The sequence below is a fragment of the Diabrotica virgifera genome, chromosome 9 (genome assembly GCF_917563875.1).
Source record: "Diabrotica virgifera virgifera chromosome 9, PGI_DIABVI_V3a".
Classification (NCBI taxonomy): Eukaryota; Metazoa; Arthropoda; class Insecta; order Coleoptera; family Chrysomelidae; genus Diabrotica; species Diabrotica virgifera.
The window spans coordinates 225,935,400-225,950,140 of NC_065451.1; the positions used below are offsets into that span (position 1 = coordinate 225,935,400).

At 32.9% G+C, this 14,741-nt stretch overlaps 1 protein-coding gene across 1 annotated transcript in view; it reads left to right on the forward strand.

Annotated features, from left to right (window-relative positions):
* The window catches only part of LOC126892846 (uncharacterized), a 56,514-nt gene that overhangs the window by 31,155 nt on the left and 10,618 nt on the right, over positions 1-14,741 (forward strand). The window contains exon 3 of the mRNA XM_050662649.1: positions 3,149-3,426. Coding sequence (XP_050518606.1) covers positions 3,149-3,426 — 278 coding nt within the window. The remainder of the gene's footprint in view (positions 1-3,148; positions 3,427-14,741) is intronic.

Below are 14,741 nucleotides of genomic sequence, written 5' to 3' on the forward strand. Positions count from 1 at the left end.
TAAATTTAATAGGCGATAGGGCGTTATTTTTCTATAACACCCCCTTGGGCGTTATATCGTATTTAATAGACTTCGAAATAATGTCATTATTTGTCAAATAATAGACCAGTCGTACGTAAATTTTCTACATTTTCCTCAGCTTACCTGCAGACTGCAGTAATAAAGAAAATTCATTTTATAGTTTGCATGACATTAAATCAAACACAAAACAATCTGATACGTCTTCCGGTTTTATATAATGTAAGCCCAAAAGTATGTTTGAGCCTACTTCAGAATCATTTGTATATTCTGATGTTAAATCAAGAGACTGAATTTTCTATACCAGGTTTGATGTACTTAGGTGAAATCTTCAATCATGTATTTCAGTGTTTCGACACCTTTGAATGATTGCATTATGTATAAATATAGCCTTTTCAAAATCCACAAAAACTTTACTATTAGGATTAAACTCAATTTCGAGAGCTTTAAAAATTGCTCATTTTAACAAATAGAAAAGATTGTTTTAAGTTTCTGTTTTTTTTTTGTTTGACAGTAAACAGTATAATAAAGAAATATAATGCCCATTAATTGGCCCATGAATAGTGAATAATTGCAAATAATATGTGGTACGGTAATTGTGCCATACATATAATATACGAGAGGGGCACAATTATGGAATAAATTAATTTTCTCTAAAACGGACGATTTTGGAGAAAAACCCCGAAACAGGTCGATTTTTATTTTTAAATTACAATTTTTTGGCCTATATTTTCATAGTAGTAACGTCATCTAACTGTGCGTGATCACGTAATCAATGATTTTTTTTAAATGGGAATAGGGGTCGTGTGGTAGCTTATTTGAAAGGGTGTTATATTCTCTATTCAGTAATATAAACATTAATGTAATTATTGATTTATTGATTAATTGATTGATTGATGACGTCACTAATATGAAATATAGATCATCATTCTCTTTGCCTTATCCCTATGCGGGGTCGGCTTCCCTAATTGCATTTCTCCACACAATTCTATCCTGGGCCATATCAATGTTAATCCCCTTTACCAGCATGTCCTGCCTTATCGTCTCCCCCCAGGTCTTCTTTGGTCTTCCTCTCCTACTCCTTCCAGGAATCTGCACTTCAGCTATTCTTCGTATTGGGTGGTTAACGTCTCGACGTTGAACATGACCAAACCATCTTAACCTATGCTCTCTCATTTTGGCATCAATTGGTGCCACACCTAGACTTCCCCTAATATAGTAATTTCTAATTTTATCCTTCTTTGTCACTCCACTCATCCATCTAAGCATTCTCATTTCCGCCACATGCATTCGCTGTTCCTCTTTCTTTTTCACTGCCCAACATTCAGTTCCGTACATCATAGCTGGTACATCATTCTATCACTCGTTCTTACAACTTCTACTACGTTACCTTTCATTTCACTATCAGCAATTATACCAACTCCATTTCTAGTGTTACTACTCCCTACATACCACAATTTATATCCATCACCTAGTTCTTTCGCCCTTTGTCCTTTCCACCTAGTTTCTTGAATACAAGCAATTTGAACTCTTCTTCGTTTGAGCGCATCCACTAACTCCAGACTCTTACCTGTAAGACTACCAAGATTCCAAGACCCTATCCTGATTTTTCTAACCTGCAATGGTGTTCCCCCTGAGATAGTCCTCACCCGGAGATCCGAATGGAGGCTCATTTTACTTCCGGAACATTTTACCTCAGGAGATGCCATCATTTCAGTATAAGTTTTTATTTCGTTTGGAGAAGGTCTTTTCATTATTATGGCCTGAAAAGATTTTTGGATATTTGATGCCTGAATGCCTTTTCTATCAGCACCATACCCTGCCCTATCCTGCACGTTTAGCCAATACACCACCAATGCAACCAAAGTGCAGTATTACCCCACACCCGCCTGCATTTTTCTGTATAGGCCAGGATCCCTACTGTAAGGACTGCCCTATAAGCCAATGTATTGTTGCCCGTATCCCGCCACTAGGAGGCACGTACTTCATTCGGGATACGTATCGGGATACGTACTTCATTCGGGAAATATAGATATGCCAAAAAATTGTGATTTAAAAATAAGAATCGACGTGGTTCGAGGTTTTTTGTCCAAAATAGTCCATTTTAGAGAAAATGAATATATTCCATAATTTTGCCCCTCTCTGTATAAAATTCAATGTTGCTAAAAATCTTATATTTGTTTCACATTCACAACTAAATACCGTTATCTTACTTTTGACACAGTTTATAAAGAGAAAATTTTCCTCCTTGGTTGTTTTTTGAGCACAGCTCTTCACAAATTTTTGAACCTCATCAATATTGGAAGGAAGTCGACCAGGCATCATGTTCGTCGATAATTATATATATTTTTTCTTATGTAACAGACATCAATCGTAGTAATTGTTTCAGGCAAATTAGCTGCAAGCTCTTGGCGAATGATTTTTGGCGGTTTTTCAGTATATTCTCTTCGGCTCTACGTTTACAAGAGTTAGAAACAATTTTTCGATCTATCTTCGGCAGACCTGGTTCATGATTATGTTGTAGGCTACTTCTAGTTATTGTAAAATTTGCCCCAATAGTATTCAATTTCGCACTATAAGTTATTTTATTGCCTCCAGAACACTTCTTCACTTTCTAAAACTTTCACCTTATAAAAAATAAAATTTTCAAATACCGAGATTACTTTCTATTAAACATGTCATTTTTGTCAAAATTCCAATTATGACTAAAATTAAAATACTATAAAATTAATTAATTAATTATTATAGGTACCTACTGTAATTTTATAGTAGATAAATAATTTCCTTGAATGCCTTTTAGTAAAATCTACCTGAAACAACCATTTCAGTTTTGGTGAGGAAAATACCTGTCGGATTATGACATACCCTTCCAAACTCAGGTATAAGATTATTTTGGTGAGGAAATTACACCCGCCGGTGATAATCTGACGCGCTCGAGTAACTGCAAAAATCCCCGCTTGGGCTACCCTATCAATATAATGCTTTTCGGTCTCCTGCTTTTCGGTCTAATGCTGTTCGGTCTAGTGAGGTTTCGGTAAAGTGCTTTTCGGTCTAATGAGTTCGGTCTACTGCTTTCGGTCTAATGATTTCGGTCTTGGTTACAGTAAACCATTAAATTTATCTTTTATAGGTACGACGATCTGATCTTCTTGAAACTCATTTCTTCAAGACCAAAGAGGAGTTATGTCAGAGCCCTAGCCGAAAATCGAGATGTAATAGTTAAAGAAGATGAAATTGTAAGAGGCATTAAACGTCACGGAAAGTTTATGATAGTGGATGACAGTATGTTTAGATCGGAGACTGATAGATGTTTTGATATTATCGGATTCAGCGATAAGAAATTTTTCCCTGAAACAATCGTAAGAGGCGAGACACATTATGTTTTACCTGATCAAGTTAACGCTGAAGGTTAGTAATCTTGTTATTACGCCATAGTCCAATCAACAGCCATTTTCTCGTGGAATTTGGAGATTCAAATAAGTAATATTCAAATAGTAATTATAACCTTTGCCAAAATCTACCCTACGCTAAACCGGGCTTTTGCCCTGGGGGTGAAAATTTTTTCAATCAAAATAATTATGGAAGTCCATAGATTGACCAATAGGGATGTTCAGAGATGGGTGGTTCGCCAAAATAAGCGGCATATTGTGTAACTCGCTTTTTTCTTAAGTCCTTTACATACTGTGTTTCAAATTGTGTTGCCAAAGTTAAGTTATACAATAGATGAATGTACGCCACTTAACATTAATTTTAAAAAAAGTATTTTTACAAGCATTTTATGCAATTTTAATGTCAAAATATCAACTCCGAGGCTGTAACCCACCTTGTTTTTTGATCTGTTTTATAGTATTACACACTGAAAAGTTACAAAAGTGCAGATTATTTTATCAATAATTAAATAAAAACCCAACGTAATTTAAAACTGTCAAGTTAATAACTTTCATTTTTAAAACTAAACCATAAAAATCTACTACTAAAAACTGTAACCAACTTTGTGCATCAACACCGAGGCCTCATGAAAATATATGAAAATTTATGCCAAACTGCACTATACTGTATGGCAGGCACCTTGACAAGAGAGGAACGCTTCAGTCTAACCCAAATTGTGGAAGAAAGTGGACGAACACAATATCGTTAAGAGATAGAAAATTTTTCAATGTGTCTTAAGCTAAGAGTATGTTTTTATACAGTCAACACCGAAGCCTTCGTAAAAACTTAATTTTGCTAATTTTTTAATATGTTTTTCTTCTAAGTATGCGCTATAAAAATTTTTTGACACACGATGAATAAAGAAGAATTATTTTTAATATTTGTAGAAAGTAGAATTAAAAATGTATGAAATCATCAACACCGAAGCAATCAACTCTGAAGCCCAGTCGTGCCTAAGGAGTTGACGAACGTGCCTCGGAGTTATTGAAAGTGTGTGAGTGGTCATTCTTAAACTAAAAAAATACAATTTAAATTTAGTCTGATATAGGAAAAGAGTTACTGGGTAAGCTCTCAAGATGTTTTGGTCGGTTTGGTAATATCTTCTTTTTATAGAAAATGGCTCGTATACACTGGAGTACGACGGAAAAATGAAGGCGAAAGCCCTCAAAATCGTTAAATAAAGATTTTTTGAAAGAAAGTAATATTTTATGCAGCTATGCTTATTTCTGTAAGAATATACCATTTTGGGTAGTCTTATCTAATGTTGATAAAAGAGACATCTGTCTATGTAGGCACATTATGTGAAAACATGGAGCTCATGTGTGGAAGCGGATAACAAATCATTATGTTGACATGGAGAAAATGGTGAAAAGTCAGAAGAATGTATAGAAAGGGAATGCCAAGATTGTGTTCAAAAGCAGATTAGATTTTTGAAGTTTAACGGAGAAGACACGGCTACATATTGGAAAGTTTTGTCAACACGAAGGCCGGTCTAAATCAACTCCGACGCAATTAATATTTTACCTATTTTTCATGTTTTTCTGTAGTAGTTTATATCAAAATGGAAGTGTTTTGTATAGTTTTATTACATACCAATTTTTATTTAATTGTTACGATCATAAATTTCAATTAATAGAGAATTAAGCAACACCGTGGACACCTAGTCACCTCCGAAGTCACAACATTTCCGTTTTCGGAAAATATTTAAAAATGATCTCTGCTGGTATCATGGCTAAGTTGAATAGCTCATTTTATAAAAAATATTTAAAAATGAACTAATTCTAAACCATGTTTTAAATTAAATTTCTCTACCTCGAAATTGCCGTCTATTTTGGCGAATCACCCAGATACAGGGTTTTGAATATCCCTACCTTCGACTCGCGTTGCCGCCAGTGACGGTTTAAGGCATCAGTGGGGCCTTAGGCAGCCATAAGAAGTAGGCCCCTTTATAGCGACCATTTACTTAAAACAAATTTACAGATATTTATGTTGTTTTGGGAAGTAGTTACTCCAAAAATAAATTACGACAATGTAAACAAGATCATTTTTCTTTTTTTTACATTTCGCAACAACTTCTCATTAATAGTCAATAGCTAATATGCCAAAGAAAAAAAGGGATATTGTGTCAATATGTGATTTTGACCTGGGAATCAGTGCCACCCCTTCGGGTGTGAAAAACATACATTCAAAATAAGTGCGGAAATAGATAAATTGATTAATTCTAAGTAACTTTGGTTCTATCGAGTTTTTTCACTAAACCAATACTTTTTGAGTTATTGGCGAGTGAATATGTTCATTTTTCAACAAAAAAAAACACATTTTTAGACGGTTTTTCGCAAATAACTCCAAAATTAAGTATTTTATCGAAAAATTATTCTTAGAAAAAATATAGCGTATACAAAATTTAAAAAACTGGTGTATGTATGAAGTATATGTAGTCCCAGTATAAGCAGAACTGGAGCTAATGAAAAGTAGATTCTTATTCGACAAATTCCACATCAAATATTTCAACGTAAATAACCAAAAAATGAAGCAATTTTCGGTGAAAAATCATCACAACTTTTTTAAAGTGCTAAAAAAGTTTTATTTTTGATTTTTTTAAACAAGTTTCAAGTATCAAAATTAAGCAAGTAAAGCTTAAAATAATGTTGATTATAGAAAATGTATGTTACAGTGCTACAAATTTTGAACAAGTTTATGCAGGCATGCAAGTTACTTTGCTTAATTTAAAACAACAGCTCTGTGATTATTTCCCCGAAGAAATTCAAAACAGTTACAACAGTTGCAGATGGATACTGAATCCGTTTTTAGCCGACTCCTTTCAACATGCTGAAATACCAATAAACATGAAAGAACAACTTATTGAAATATCAAGTGATGGAATGTTGAAGCTCCAATTTTTTTCCCAGAACCCGGACGAATTTTGGACCAAAAAGATGGAGGAATACCCTCAGTTGGCGAATGAAGCTGTAAAATGTTTGGTTCCATTTGTAACATCATGTTTATGTGAGTTAAGTTTCTCGTCTATGACTGCCATTAAAACAAAAGTGAGAAATCGTCTCGTACTTGAAAACGATATAATTGTGTGTGTCTCAAATACACAGCCTAGATTTGAAAGACTAGTTTCAAAAAAACAGGCGCATGGGTCTCATTAACATTGTAATATTTGACTTTATTTTTTTCTTTTACTTTTAAGGACTTTTTAAGGACTTTTAATATTTAGTTTTATGTTTCGTTTGATAATTAATTGTTAATTTTTATTTACGGCTTTATTAAAATAAAAATACATGATTTAACAAATGGTAGGGGAGCCCAAGCGGGGATTTTTGCAGTTACTCGAGCGCGTCAGATTATCATATGGGGAGAAACCTGGTATTCTGCAGATGTACTTCTACCATATATTGGCTCTTAACACAGGGGAGTTCGTTAAGGGGGGCCCGAAAAAAAAAATCTATCCTTAAAAAAACTCGAAATTGTCAGATTAAGATAAGGTAAGTTAAGTACATGCAAAAGAGTGTATATTTAAAAAATCTGACGATTTGAGCCGGGCGTAAGGAAATGGGCGAGTCCCAAAGTTTCACAAGAAAAAAGCGAATATTTCGCGAAATGAATAACAGATCGAAAAACTGAAAAATATGTGCTCAATATTTTTTAAAAATCTATCGAATGATATCAAACACGACTTCCCACGGAGAGGGGTGGGGGGTAAATTTAATATTTTAAATACGAATCCCACGATATTTTGCGAAATGAACATCAGATCGAAAAACTGTAAAATACACTTATTTAATATTTTTAAAAAATCTATGGAATGGCACCAAACACGACCCCCACGGAGGTGGGGTGGGGGGTTACTTTAAAATCTTAAATAGGAGCCCCCATTTTTTATTGCAGATTTGGATTCCTTATTAAAAAATAAGTAACTTTTATTCGAAACATTTTTTCGAATTATGCATAGATGGCGTTATAATCGGAAAAACGATTGTTGGAAATGGAAAATTAAATTAAAAAATGGCAAGCGCCCACTAAAATGGAAAATGTTACTTAACTTTTTTTGGTTTTAGGACCTACTCTTCATAACCCAATAGGTCTCCAAAGCGCTCGAGTGACTGCACATTTAGCATACTTTGCTACCCTACCAAAAGTAGTGTTTTTGTCTTATTTTGGAAATTTCCGGCGACCCCCCTAGTACCTCATTGCGACCCCCCAGGGGGTCGCGACCCACACTTTGGGAAACACTGCTTTAGGGAATTTATCCTTTAACCTTTTAACCTTTATTAGGGAAATAATATCAATTTTGCAAAAAAATGTTATGGAACATTTACTAAGAATTGCTCACTCTACCGATTTTCATAGTTATTTTGATTGAAAAAAATTTCATCCCCTAGATGGGGTTGCTTTCACCCCCCAGGGCAACAGCCCAGTTCGGCATAGAGTAGATTTTGAAGAAGAGGGTCAACCGAGCTTAAACCCAAATTTTCATTAAAATCAGTGTTGATTCTCAAAATTCCACTGTTTTGCCGTTTTTTACCGCTGATAAGTGGTCTAAAAGTAAAATAATAGTTATTTATGTACCAAGTCAGTAAAGTGACTCTTTATCGAACGAGTCTGATATTATGAGCCGAGCGAGCGTAGCGAGCAAGGCGAATAACAGACGAGTTCGATAAAGAGTCTTTACTGACGTGGTGCATACAAAATTTTATCGCCAATCATAAAAAAACCTTAATACTTACTTAATTACATCATTCTAATGAAAAAAGAGTGTGTGTACTTATAGTACACACTAGTGATGTAACGAATATTCGTATTCGCATTCGCGAATATTCGCATGTTTTTGCATATTCGCATTCGCATCCGCATTCGCGAAATTTGTGCGAATGTTTTGCGAATATGAAAACCAGAAAAAAAATAATTTTAAGATAATATTAGGTTAATAAAATCAAAATCTATTCACTTCTCATCTTTTTTTATTAAGAAAAGGTAACTTAACCTCAAACATGCAGCTACTCCCAAATGGAAATATGCAGGACACAATAGCAGACAAAGAGACGGAAGATGGAATGAAGCGATAACTCACTGGAGACCTTGGGACTACAAAAGAGGAAGGGGCAGACCACAGACGAGATGGTCGAATGACCTAAAGAGATACGCAGCGACCAGATCGACAGCATTAGCACTGAACCGAGAAGAGTGGAAAAGTAAGGGGGAGGCCTACGTTCAACTTTGGACAAATGAAAGGCAATAGATAGATAGAACTTAACCTTGTATAATCACATTATCAGCCTTCACTTTTTTTATTATTTGGTATTATGTAATAAAGCTTATGATTCAGATTGATTTACACTAAATATCAATTAACTTTTCATTAAAAATTTAGGAAACATTACAAAAATAGAAACAAATTAAAAAAACTGGACATTCGCATTCGCATCCGCATTCGCGAATGTCAGTAGCAGATATTCGCATTCGCATTCGTATTCGCGAATGTTAAAAAAATGACATTCGTTACATCACTAGTACACACCTCTATAAGTACACACACTTACCTATTCGCGGTGTGCAAGTACTTGGAAGGGGAAACGAGAAACGACCCTGCGCGAGTCGCGGAGAAATATTGCAACTATCTTAAATAATTCATATTGTCAATTGAAATTGTCAAATTGACGTATATTTCATACCTTCTGTCAATGAAGCAGAAAAATTATATATTGCTCCACAATATTGATATGATATGCAATTATTATATAAAGGTAAATTTAATTAATTTTATTTTGCTTGCAGTACTGCATTTTAATAACTAATTTTATTTACTATATACAATTGTTGATGTTTTCATAACATAACCTGAATCTTATTTTTTCTTCTTATTATTTTTTTGGACTATGGCCTTGACAATTATCCAGTAACCAGGACTAATATAATTGGCCAATATAATTAAAAGTGCGAATTTTAGTATAGAGCGTAGAAATAGGGGTCGCTTTGCCGAACTTGCACGGTCCCAATAGTAAGTCCATATAATAGTCGAAATATGTCAATAACCATTAATATTAAACAAAAAAGTTTTCCTTACGGGGGATTCGAACCAAGTACTGACACGTCCGTAACTAGATACGCATACCGCGCAACCACTGTAGACATGGCCGATATTAATTATAAAAAGAATAAATAGTCAAGTAAAAAATGTAAAGAAAATAATTGACATTAAAAATGAAAAGACATTATATACAGCGTGTCTACTTGAGTTGGAAACATATGGGAAACTTTTTTATTATTAATTTTACGAAAAAAGTTATTCTTTATAAAAAGTTCTGCATGCCCCAAAACCTAAGATTCAATCATCAGATATCAAATTTTCTGAATATTATACGAGGTATGTCAAAAAATATGAACTTCGTTCAAGAGTAAAGTACCTTTATTTCTCTCAATATCGAAAATGCTTATTCTGAAAAGTTGTTTGGAAATAAAAACTAAGCTCAAATATGCAATTACATGCTTCTAATTGGAAAAAAATATTTTCCAAATTTTTCTCAAATTTATTGATACTAACTTCGTTTTGATTCATTACACATATGATAACTCTTTTATTATTACTTTTACGAAAAAAAGGTATTCTTTATAAAAAGCTCTGTAGGTCATAAGGCCGAAGATGCAACCAACAGATATCACATTTTATTAATTTTATACGAGTTATGTAAAAAAATATGAATTTCACTCAAGAGTAAAGTACCTTTATTTTTCACAATATTGAAAACAGTTATTAAAAAAGTTGTTTAGAACTAAAAACTATGTGTCAATATGCAATTACATCCTTCTAATTGAAATACTGTGAAATATAAAGGTGCTATAATATTGAGCGAATTTCATATTTTTTGACACACCTCGTATAAAATTAATAAAAGTTGATATATCATGGTTGTGTCTTGAGATTTTAGACCATGCAAAGCTTTTTACGAAGAATAACTTTTTTTCGTAAAATGAATAATAAACGAGTTATCATATTTGTAATAATTAAAAACAATGTTGGGTATCCTTAAATTTGAGAAATTTTTTTTTTCAATAAGAAGCATGTAATTGCATATTTGATCTTAGTTTTTAATTCCAAACAACTTTTTATCATAAGAATTTTCGATATTGAGAGAAATAAAGGTACTTTACCCTTGACCGAAATTCATATTTTTTGACATACCTCGTATAATATTCAAAATTTGATATCTGATGATTGAATCTTAGGTTTTGGGGCATGCAGAACTTTTTATAAAGAATAACTTTTTTTCGTAAAATTAATAATAAAAAAGTTTCCCATATGTTTCCAACTCAAGTAGACACGCTGTATATAAAAATCATGGTAGATATAAGGATATGAAAAAGAACTTTACGTACAATATAATATGTAATAGTAATTTTATTTTTATTGAATTACCTTCATCATTAAAAATAATGGTTATCAGGTACATTTAATAAGAAATTTATCACTTCTTCTTGCGACAGGTTTTTTGATTTTTTGAGAATGTAATTCCTTCCTTTTTGTTTCAAGAAAGCTGTAAGTTTTTTATAATTGCTTATACATATCTATGTCTTTATTTGTGGTCAAAGTTGCCTTTAACATTGAATAATAGGACCACATAGTCGATGGAGAATATTCTTTAGGCAATTCAAAGAAATATGCTAGTAAAACACTTTCACTATAATTTGCAATACAATTTTTTTCACGCCCTGCTTCAAATATGTCATATTGCCTATTGTATTTTTCGATGGATTTTGCTGGGAGAAGCTCTGAAACTGCCTCTAACGATTTCTTGTGTATTTCAGGTGGCGTGCATGTAATTTCTTCTATTTCCAAAGCAGCACTACTGTACTATAATTTGATATTCGTTTTAACACTTTTATTACAATAAATACTATTTTCAATTTAAACTTTCTTCTTCTTCTTCTTGTAGTTTCATGGCCTCCACCTCTTAGGTACTTGGCCAGTCCTCGTATTTAGACTAACTGGAAGGGAATCCTCTTTTCAAAGGGTCTGGATTTTTCCATATTCCCTTCTTTAAATTCATTGTGATATGATTTCAAATAACTATTTTTATTTTATATTTTAATTTGAAATATTGTTAAAAATTGATTGATCTTTCTTAAGGTTTGGCCATTAATATTATGTAGGAGATTTTGTATTGAAATGGGGGTTGGACTTCCTATATTAACTAGTTCCTGATACAGGTCAAATTGATTTGTTTTGTTAATTGGGCATTCAAGTAACATATGAGTTATACTTCCTATTTGTCCACATTCACAAAAAGGAGTATCACTACAATTAATTTTAAACAAATGGTCTGGTGTGTGACAATGGCCCGTTCGCATTCTAATAATTGATGTCAAGTGCCTTCGATCCACAAATGTGAATTTGTGGAACCAAGGGTTTATAGAAAAATCACTTTGGCATTGTTGATACCATTTCCCTTTAGTTTTAAACTGCTTTGTCCATTCAACTTTAAACTCGTTTACAATTTTTTGTTTAATAAAAGGCAAAAAGTCAAATTTATCTATTTTAATGTCTGCAGGAACATTTAAAGTCTTGCCTAGATTTGCCAATTTATCAGCCTCTGTATTCCCCTTTACTCCAGTATGGCCTGGAATTCAAGCTAAGATTATATTAAATCCAGCTTCATTTGACTTAATAATAAGTCTTTTAGTTAGGTTTACAATATGGTTGTTTGTCCCACAGGCGGTATTATGTAATTTTTGGATAGCACTTTTAGCATCTGAAAAAATTATTGCTTCTTTAATATTTTTTTCAATACAAACAGATACTGCCTTGTTAATTGCAATAATTTCTGCAGTGCATATTTGAGTGTGCTCATGTAATCTGGATGCATAGTTATAATTGATTGAAGGTATGTGTACCCCAAAACCTACTGTCCTCGACCCGGGATCTAAAGAACCATCTGTAAATACCCATGTATAATTTCCATATGAAGCTGAAAATTCATTAAGAAATTCCTGATGAGTATAGGTTTCCATTTTTTTGTGGGTTGAGAAAATTGTCTGAAATGTTCCCGTAAGATAATTCAGTTCGATCTGAAAGCAGGATTTAATATTCTCTTTATATAGATTAATGAGGTATTTGTCAAAATTATTTTTGATTTCAATCAAATATGGTGGCTCTTGTGATTTCCAAAATCCTATTTTATAATTTACTTTGGTTCCCAACTCTGACAGGATTTCGTTCAGTGGATTTTTCAGATCAGCTAGGATTTTCAGATAGAACTTAGCGCACAGTATTTTCCTTCTTGCATCTAATGAAATTTCTCCACTTTCTGCTAACAAAGCATTAGTGGGGGTAGATCTCATACAGCCCGTGATGATTCGTAAAGCTTTAAACTGAATTTGATCTAATATTAAGAGTGGGGACTTACTACAGGGTTTTAATATTGCACATGAATAATCCAAATGGGGTCTTACGATTCCTTTATAAATTAATGAGAGTGTATGGGAGTTTGCTCCCCACCAGGTTCCACATATTGCCCTCATTATATTCAAACCTTTTTGAGCTTGTGTTTCGATACGTTTAATATTTTCAATCCAGTTAAGTCGATTATTGCATATTGTCCCTAAATATTTAATTGATTCTCTAATAGGAATTATCTCTCCCTCTATTTTTAACGGAATATTATTGGTGATGTTTTTCTTTTTGTTAAAGATTACTGCAGAGGATTTACCATGGGACAAGGGTAGTTTATTTTCTGTTAACCATTGAGTTATGTGAGTAAGACATAATATATTAGTTAATCTTATAAGATTATTTATATCTTCACCAACTGTTATGAGGGCTAGATCATCTGCATATTGAATTAGCCTGAAATTAGATGGAATAATGTCATGTAGCGCTTTGGTATATATGTTGAATAGTAGTGGGCTCAGGGGCGATCCCTGAGCCAGCCCTTTATCAGTGATGTTGGGTCCAATTATTTGGTATTCCCTATCTCGGATATAAATATTTCTGTTATTTAAGAATTCAAAAATTAGGTTATTATATGTATATGGTATTTTTAAATCCGGCATTTTTCTATATAAAAGGTAGATATCTATATTATCATAAGCAGCTTTTAGATCAAGGAAGACCGTTAAAACCGCTTTTCTCTCAGTAAAAGCATTAAGTACTATGTGGGAAAGCGCTACATGCGCATTACTACATCCACTTTCTTTGCGAAAGCCCAGCTGATAGCTTGGTAAAATACTATTATGCTCTACGAACCATTCTATTCTATTTTTAATTATGTTTTCTATAATTTTACCTACACATGACGTTAAGGCGATTGGTCGGTAACTTTCTGGACTGTTTGGACATTTAGTAGGTTTTAGGAAAGGTAATATTAGTGTTTGTTTCCACTGCCATGGTATCTTACTTGTTTTTAATATATTATTGAAAATTTTTATCAAATGGGATTCTGCTATTGTGGGTATGTTTTTTAACATCGAATAAGATACCTTATCCATACCAGTGGCCTTATCTTTTTTGAGTATATTATATTAGTGTACTCAGTGTAGGTTATTTGCTCAACAGTTTCATTGCTAGGGCTCAGAAGTTTAAACCAGGGATCTACATTGCATGAAGTTAAATTATTTAGAATTTTTATCGAGGTTTCGTTATTGGGAAAAGTTACATGGCTATTAGAAAAATGAGTTTTAAATTTTTTAATTGTGTTCCAAATTTTTTTAACTGGAGTTTCCCTCGTAAGTGATCCACAAAATCGTCTAAAACTAGATTTTTTTTTAATTTGTAATTGTTTTTTAACGAAAGCTTTAATTCTATTACAGTTTATGTAATTTTCCACGGTTTGGTTATCTACATAGGTTTTGATTGCTTTTCGTCTATTTTTTTAACTCATCGCATTCGTTGTCCCACCATGGTGCCCCCTTAGTTTTATCTCTAACTGTTATGTAAGGGATATTATCTTCTGCACTAGAATTGACAATATTATGCCATTCATTATAATCCACGTCATGTCGATCAGACAGCTTAGTTTCTATAGTGCCCATGTATTTTGGCCAATTTGCTTTTTTGAAATTTCTTCTGGTACCTAATATACTGCCTCCATTTTAATAATTTAAACTTTTAAACTTTTTAAATATGACAGTGATGACAGGTGACTTCTGCATGCCGCTTTCGATTTTCAATCGATAGATAGTTATCAATATTGAATAATTACTAAATCGGTAAAATTTTGATTAATTTTATATGAATATAATTGCAAAATACTACAGAATTTCACTTTTTGGCATAAATTTAATTAATAATAATG